The sequence below is a fragment of the Chaetura pelagica genome, unplaced genomic scaffold, assembly GCF_000747805.2.
Source record: "Chaetura pelagica isolate M959 unplaced genomic scaffold, ChaPel_1.0 scaffold264, whole genome shotgun sequence".
NCBI lineage: Eukaryota > Metazoa > Chordata > Aves > Apodiformes > Apodidae > Chaetura > Chaetura pelagica.
In genome coordinates this window covers 254,594-262,586 of record NW_009953064.1, presented here as the reverse complement: position 1 = coordinate 262,586, position 7,993 = coordinate 254,594, and the positions used below count along the sequence as shown (strand labels likewise).

Sequence of the window (7,993 nt, the reverse complement as noted above, 5' to 3'; positions counted from 1 at the left end):
GATGAGCCCTGGGGGGGCTCTGCAGGGCTGGCAGGGGGGTGTTCCTCCGGCCAGCACATCTCCAGCCTCCAGCAGGTGGCATTAAAATTGTCCCCACGCCTCTTCTCTGCCCACCTACAGGGTGGTGGGGACGCCGTTTCCAGCCTCCCTGTCGGTGAAGGGGGCCAGCTTCTACCTGGGCAACAGGAGGAGGAGGAAAGGGGTGTTCACGGTAGGTGCTCCGAGGTGTGGGGCTGCCCTGGTGGGTGCAGCCCCTCCCAGCCCCCTGTGCTGGCAGGGCCAGGGGTAACACAGGTGACTGGGGGGGTCCCACTGCTGGGCTCGGTCCCTGCCTGGCTCTGGGAGTGTGAAGGGCAGTGCTGGCCCACGTGGTGGGACAGTTGTGGTCTTGAGAGCATGTTGTGTGGTGAGGTGGTGCTTGGGTCTCAAGGTAAGGTAGGGCCTGGCCCTGACTGGTGGGGGGGGTCCGCACTGCTGGGCTCGGTCCCTGCCTGGCTCTGGGAGTGTGAAGGGCAGTGCTGGCCCACGTGGTGGGACAGTTGTGGTCTTGAGAGCATGTTGTGTGGTGAGGTGGTGCTTGGGTCTCAAGGTAAGGTAGGGCCTGGCCCTGACTGGTGGTGAAAGCCATCTCGCCAGTGCTCCCCTTGCACCAGCTCTTAAATTGGCCAGGATGGAGATTTGGGCAGGCTGGGCAGGTCCTGAGGAGCTGACAAAGGTGTGGGAATCCCGTGGAGGCTTCCAGAGCCCAGGAAGGAGGGCAAGGAGCTGGGAGAGAGAAAGCCAGTGTATGGATCACCTGCAGCATCCCCTTCTTGGAACTGCTGGACTTGCTCTCCATCCTGCTGCTCCTGCTTTCCCAGGGTTTGCTGAGGCAGCTGGTCCTGCTGCCAGGAGCTGATGCCACCCCTCAGATATGCACCAGCATCAACTTCAAAGCAGCCACACTCTCTGTCCCCACTGCCCTCCAGGATCAGCCTCCCAAGCCAGGGAGCAACGAGGTGCTGAAATACCCCTACGGTCAGTGACTGCCCAGGGGGTGGGCTTGGTTGGCCACCTCCTGCTTCTGTGGAGGGAGGTTCTTTGCACGGGGCTGGGCACAGGGCAGGACCAACAGGGCTGTTCCCAGCACCCTCTGGTTCTCAACATGTATGTGGGGTGGGACCCCTGTCCAAACCCCCCCTGGAGAGTTGGGGGTTCCCCTGCCTGGCTCCCTTGGGAGTAGCCCCATGGGTGCCAGCTCCCAGGGTTTGCTCAGCTGGTGGCTGCCTAGCTCAGGGCCAGGATGTCATTCCACTGTTCCCTAGTGCCTGTCATCGGGGTGGGACTGAGACACCCAGCCCTTCCTGCATGCATGGGGACAGGCCTTGCTTCTCCTCTGCCATGTGCACTTGGAGACACTTGCCTTGCTCTTCTCCATGCCCAGAGACTGGCACGAAGGTGACCCTGGGGACCCGTCCACCCTGCACCAAGCAGGAGAAGGCACAGTTCTGGTTCAATGCCTCCTGGAGAGGGTTGTACCTCTGCAATGGCACTGCCTGGATCTCCATACTGGAAGGTACTGGTGTGCCTGGGGGTGGGGGGAGGCTCTTGCAGCAGAGGGGGAGCAGGGGTTTGCCCTTGACAGCAGTTAAGGGCAGGAATTTAGTTGGGGAGCATCAGAATAAGGGGGCTGTGGTGTCCCCCTGCCTCTTGGTTGCCTGCAACCAAGCTGTCCTTCTCCTGGGGTTTTCCTTATGCTGGTGCCCACCTGGTGGGTTAGGATGAGCTGTTTGCTCCCCAGAGGAGCCAGCAGTGGCTGGACTCCCCATCCTTCCCCACCTCTGGAAGTCTTCAGGATTGGCACTTTGTCCTTGTTTTCCCCAAGGAGACCCCCTGCTGAGATCTTGCTCACCTGTGCCCCTTGGTGCCACCAGCCCTGGCCCTTCTCCTAGCCCTTCTCCTGCCATTTGTCTCTTCCAGTGCCCACTCCTCTGCCACCAGGACTACCCTTAGCCTCTAATTTCTGGTATTAATTCTGTCTAAGTCTTCTCTAACTTCTTCCAGAGCTCATGCTGACTCCAGCCAGAGAAAACATGTGGTGCAGGGGCTGCTGCAAGTGGGTATGGGTTGACCCAGCTGGTCTCAGCAGCCCAGGCTTATTTCTTTGCTCTAGATCTGTCTTCCTCCTCATTCTTCTTAGGAGAAATGTCTCAACCCACTTCTTGAGCAGCAACCCAAAGCCATGGCCCAGGGGACTGCCAGGTTAGCAGCCCTGCAGAGCAGGCAGGGGTGGATGGGGCTGAAGGTGCTGCCCAAAGAGATGGGGTCAGGCTTTCCAGCACCCTCTCAGCTCTTGGTTCTTCACCACCAGCAGCACCACAACAACCTTCTTTTCTCCCCAGAAAGGTGCATAGAGCAGCAAACCATGCCATGCCAGTTGGGACCTCTTCAGGCAGGGTCACCTGGTCTTAACCTCATCCCCCCCCTCTCTTCTTTCTTTCTTCTGTGGTCTCTCAGTCAAGCAGAAGCTGGACTATGTGGAGGAGTACCAGAACCTGGTGACCAACTCTGAAACCATGGGTGTTGAGGTCTTCACCATCCCAAAAGTGGGACTGTTTGCAGCCACTGCCAACAGGTACAGCCCTCCAGGATCAGCCATCTACAAGTGGACTGATGGGAAGTTTGTGCCCTACCAGAACATCCCCACCTACCAAGCTCAGTCCTGGAAGTATTTCACCATAGGCAAGAAGGTAAGTCTGCCTGGAAGGTCATCTCAGTGCTTTCCTATTTCAGTATATTGAACTGCAAGTGCCCAAGATGGGCTTCTCCTCTGAAGCCCTGAGGTTCTGACATGATTTAGGGGGTGAATCCTTCTCCCTTCTACCTTTGCTGGGCCTGTCCTGGGGGCTGCTGGTGGGTCTGGGGGCTGCCCTCTGTGTTCTGCTGGTTTTGTTGAGAAACAACCAATTCCCCCCAGGGCACTTTCAGCAAGTAGTGCTGGCAGCACAGGTGAATTGTGTCTGGAGTGCTCGAGTCTCTTCCCTGGGGATCACCAGGATGTCTGCAATGTCAGCCCCCAAAGTCCAGCAGTTCTCTAGATCCCTCTGGTTGTTGGAGTTAATTTCTAGCAGGCTTTTCTGGTTCCTGCCTCAGCTGCAGTGAGTGCCAGTGTCAAAATGTCCTGCATCCTGCAGAGCTGTGGTCCAGCTGGGGCTGGAGGAGCTCAGGGTGCAGCCTCCCCCCTGGCACAGAGGGCTGGGGACCTCCTGGGAAGCAGGATCTGCTGGAGTTCCCAGCAGGCACTGAAGTGAGGCAGGAATCACCCAGCCAATGGTTCTGGCATCACTCTGGGGACACATGGAGCACAGGGAGCAGTGCCCTCCCTGAGGTCTGGGTGCTCTGCTGTGCCTAAGGTCCACCCTGGTCCTAGAGACCTCCCTGTGGTCTGACAGAGCCACCAGAGTCTGTAGCTCCCTCTTGGAGACCCACTGAATCCAACCTTCTGCATTTTTAAGCCCTCTAGCTTTGAGATCAACCCAGGAGCTTGGAGCCTTTCCTGGGCAATGTGCCCTGGGACTGCTGCAGGGTACCTGCCTGTTCCCTCTCCCTGGGGAACTACCTGTCACTTTGCAAGGAGCCCCAGCCAGCCAATCAACCCTCTACTGAGAGCCAGCTCCCTGCAGAGCTCCTGGGGGGGTTCTGATCATTCCCCCTCTGCCAGGACCTCTCTTCTGACTTAGTCCCAGTGCTCCTGCAGGGCTTCCCCATCCTGAGCCACGTGCTCCAGAGGGGTGGCCAGAATTCCTGCCTCCAGGCTTGGTGGCACACAAATGGGCCACGTCCCCTGCTACCTGCCTGCTGGTGGGGTCCTGCAGAAGACCTGCTCAAGCCCTGAACATGCAGCTGTATTGCAGAGTTGCCTTTGGGCTGGGAACTCCCCTGCCATCCCTAGCCTTGCAGCTGCTCTGCAGAGCTCTGGCTGCAGCCTGGTGGGCAGCAGATGGGAATGCTGCTGGCTGGATTTACCCACAGATGGGAACCACCCTGGGTCTCCCAGTCTGCAGCCACAACATCCCTTGAAGATCACCAGGATGGGGGGGTTCCAGTTCCCTGTGGTTCCTGCCCCATGAAGCACCCGTGCTTGTGCTCACCAAGGCTCACGTGGTTTTCCTTCAGGTTTTCACTGAGAAAAGCTCCCCCAGACTCACCAGGCAGAATGTCTTCCCTCCTGCCCAGCTTGGGCCAGGTTTTCTAGCTGGGACTGGTCACAGCTTGGCTCTCCCTCTGCTCAGCTCTGAGGTTGTTGTTTGAAATCCTGTCCCTGCCCCACCTCTCAGGAGCCCCTGGGTCCCTGTCCCCCCTTTGGGTGCACAGCTTGGGGGGCTGCTCAGGGGTCCCTGCCAGCCAGGACCATCTCATCCCACACTGCCCACCTCAGCCCCTGCCTGTACCCACCTCACCCTGCCCGTGCTTGTCCTCATCCCTTTTTCTGAGGAGGAAAAAACCCAGATGTCCTGGCTTGTTGTTCTTCAGGTCTTCCTAGCAGTGGCTAATTTTGAGCAGAATGACAGGGGCCAGGAGTTCTCTGTCATCTACAAGTGGAGCCACAGGAAGGAGAAGTTCATCACCTACCAGAGGATCAGCACCCACGGTGCCAGGGACTGGGAGGCCTTTGTCATCGAGGGAGAGGCTTTCCTGGCCGTGGTCAACCACAGAGAAGGTACCCAGCCCTGGAATTCCCTACCAGCCCAGCTCAGCTGGGGCAGGCAGCCCTGGGGTGGTGACACTGGGGACCAGAGTGCCCTGCCCTGCTCAGGAGCATCCTCCTGCTGCTGCATCTTGCTGAGCGAGCTCTGCTGGAGGGTGGGGTGACCCAGGAGGTTCCTGGGTCCTCAGAGAATCATGGTAATGGTTTGGGTTGGAAGGGACCATGAAGATCACCCAGCTCCAACCCCCTGCATGGGCAGGGACACCTCCCACCAGCCCAGGTTGCTCCAAGCCCCATCCAACCTGCCCTTCAACACTGCCAGGGATGGGGCAGCCACAGCTTCCCTGGGCAACCTGGGCCAGGCTCTCACCACCCTCACACTGAAGAATTTCCTTTTCATGTCCATGTTTTAGGAGAGAGAAGCACTTGGGGAAGAGACTGCCATGGTTCCCCTCTGGGTTTCTGGTGGTGGGGGATAAAGGCAGGGGTGGGGCTGGTGGCTTTGCTGCATGTCTCTGCTTCCCTCCATGTGTGTCCCTGTTGCTGTGTGATGTGAGGGCAGCTGCCTGGGTGTGCAGGGCCTGAGCCTTCTGAGAAGCTGAAGCCTCTGCCCTGTAACCATGCAGGGAGCTGAGGGAGAGCCTGGTGACATCCAGCCCTGTCCCCACCCCCAAGTGCTCTGGGTTGGGGTGCTCACCCCTCAGTGTGGGGTGTGATGGGTGGATGCTACAGCCCTGGCTCTCAAGGGTGCTCCCAGCTGGGTTCAGCCACAGTGTCTCCTTCCCTGCCATCAGGTGTGGCTCCTGGGCAGCAGGTTCAAAGCTGGTGACAGGTTCCTTGGGCACCAACTCCCTGTCAACTGGGCTAGAAACTCCCTGTGTTGCCTGTTGGGTCCCACTGTGACCAGTTTGGAGGACCTGTTCCTGTGGCAGTGGAAGCATAAAGGTGTTTCAGGGGCTGTGCACATCATGTGGGGGTGAAAATCATCGTGGCCAAGCCAAAGCAGGGATGTTCCCCTTAGGAAATGGTGGAAGGTCAGACCCTGAGGAGATGTCACTTCTTCATGGGGCTGTTCCCCCACACCCCCCATTCTCCCTGCAGCCCCTCTTGCCAAAGCCTTGGCTGTTGCAATGAAGTTTGCCTGTGAACCCACCTTAGCCACCAGAAACTAACCAGGGCTGAGTGGAAGGTGGAAAGGGGCTGGTGGTGCCCCCCCCCCCCTGCAGAAGCCAGGAAGCAGAGCTGTGGCTGGAGGGGCTGTGCCAGGCTGAAGGTGCAGGGAGGTGTTTTAGCTTTAAAGCCAGCTGGGGTCCCACCTGGACACGACGTTGAGATCCTTGGCTGGAGCCCAGGAACTGGATGGAGCACATGCTTTGGTGCTGGTGGGCTCAGCCACCATGGGACAGGTGGTGCCACCAGCAGGGATCAGCACGTGGAGGTTTCTGGCCAGTCCCAGCACCCAGGAGCCAAGCAGAGTGGCTGAGCAAGGGAGCTCTGAAGGACATTGGGAGAGGGTGCTGCTCCAGCTGTGGCTCCCACCCAGATGTGTGAGCTTCTGTGCAAAGAGCGATGGCAACTTGTGGTGCTGGTGTCTCAGGCACTTGGCTGGGACTGTCCCAGTCAAGCTGGGGCTCAATTGAGCAGGGCTTGGCCACCTCAGGACCCTCTAGTGTGCTGCACCCTCCTGTCCTGCTGCTGCTTTGAAGCCCCCACCAGGGGCTTGGGAACAGGCTGCCAGGTCTCTGGGTGGGGGTGGAGGCTCTAGGCAGGCATGGGTGCTCTAGGGACTCGTTGGCTGCTTCCTAGGAGGGAACCAGCCTCACAACCTGCTGGCAAGTCCTTGTGGAGCTTAACCTGTTCCTGGGTCATGTCTCTTAGGTGAGCCAGGTGTTCCTCTTCCTCACAGGGCACCCTTGCCTGTCTGTCTTCCCCAGGGAATAACCACAACATAGACAGTGTGATATACAAGTGGAATCCCAGGACAGGCTTGTTTGAAATCAACCAGACCATCCCTACATCTGGAGCCTACGACTGGGAATTTTTCACCATTGGGCCCTATTCCTTCCTGGCTGTGGCCAACACCTTCAATGGCACATCCACCAAGATCTACTCACACATCTACATCTGGCTCAGTGGCTCCTTCCAGCTCTTCCAGTCGATCCTGGTAAGGTCTGGCCACTAGTCAGACTCCTTGGTGTCCCCTTTGGGTTTAGACAAACCAAGAAATCATCACAGAAGCAACTGTTCTTCCAGTCCTCTAAGAAAGTCAGTGATAGTTTCCCACTGGTTGTTCCCTAGGGATTGACCAAGTGAGATTTTTTGGGAGGGTTTTAGGAGTGGGTGACTCCTCTGCTGCACCTCCAGCAGGGTCCCCCCACAGCATCCTTGGCTTGCCAAGGTCTGTCCATGCCCAGCTTGTGGTTTCCTCCCCCACAGACTTTTGGTGCTGCTGACTGGGAGGTCTTTCACATCGGGGACAGAGTTTTCCTGGCTGTTGCCAACAGCCACAGCTATGACAGTGGGGTGCCAGCACCCTCCAACTTCTATGCCATCAACTCCTCCATCTACGAGCTCAACATCACTGCCCAGATGTTTGTCAAGTTCCAGGACCTCCTCACCTACAGGTACCTGTGCCAACGTTCCTCAGCCCATCTCCTTCCCCTCAGAAACTTGAAGGTCTCCTGGGGGGTTGGTCCCCACCCCAGGGACCGAGACTGGTGGGGAAGGGTGATGGGTGACAGGTCCTTGGTAGCAAATCCCAGTGGGAGTTACAAGGGGACCCTGGATGGGTGAGCAAGGGAGGACTTCCCCTGTGGAATTTCTGCACATGAAGAAAGAAGATTGGGGTGGGCTCAACCCCATGGGGCTTGTTTGGCCACAGAAGGGCCACCTCACCTGCACCTCTGCTTCCTTCATCCCCAGTGCCCTGGACTGGGAGTTCTTCTCGGTGGGAGATGATTCTTTCCTGGTGGTAGCAAACTCCTTTGATGGCTTCACCTTCTCCATTAACAGTATTATCTACAGGTACTGCTAAGGGAGGAGGGCAGGGCTGGGTGGTTGGGTGGTTGTTCCTGCAGGGGAGGAGGGGACCAGCATGGAGGCAACTGCCCAGGAAGAATGGCAGGAAAGCTCCTTGTTTCCAGAGAGGTTTCCAGGCAGGAATTGTAGCATCATAGATCCCAGAATGGTTTGGGTTGGAAGGGACCTTCAAGATCATCCAGCTCCACCCCCCTGCATGGGCAGGGACACCTCCCACCAGCCCAGGTTGCTCCAAGCCCCATCCAACCTGCCCTTCAACACTGCCAG

General features: G+C 58.1%; 1 protein-coding gene across 1 annotated transcript in view; it reads left to right on the top strand.

Annotated features, from left to right (window-relative positions):
* The window catches only part of TSPEAR (thrombospondin-type laminin G domain and EAR repeats), a 10,041-nt gene that overhangs the window by 1,450 nt on the left and 598 nt on the right, over positions 1–7,993 (top strand). The window contains exons 2-9 of the mRNA XM_009996752.1: positions 121–211; positions 861–1,017; positions 1,424–1,555; positions 2,497–2,729; positions 4,513–4,699; positions 6,622–6,851; positions 7,124–7,311; positions 7,610–7,711. Coding sequence (XP_009995054.1) covers positions 121–211; positions 861–1,017; positions 1,424–1,555; positions 2,497–2,729; positions 4,513–4,699; positions 6,622–6,851; positions 7,124–7,311; positions 7,610–7,711 — 1,320 coding nt within the window. The remainder of the gene's footprint in view (positions 1–120; positions 212–860; positions 1,018–1,423; positions 1,556–2,496; positions 2,730–4,512; positions 4,700–6,621; positions 6,852–7,123; positions 7,312–7,609; positions 7,712–7,993) is intronic.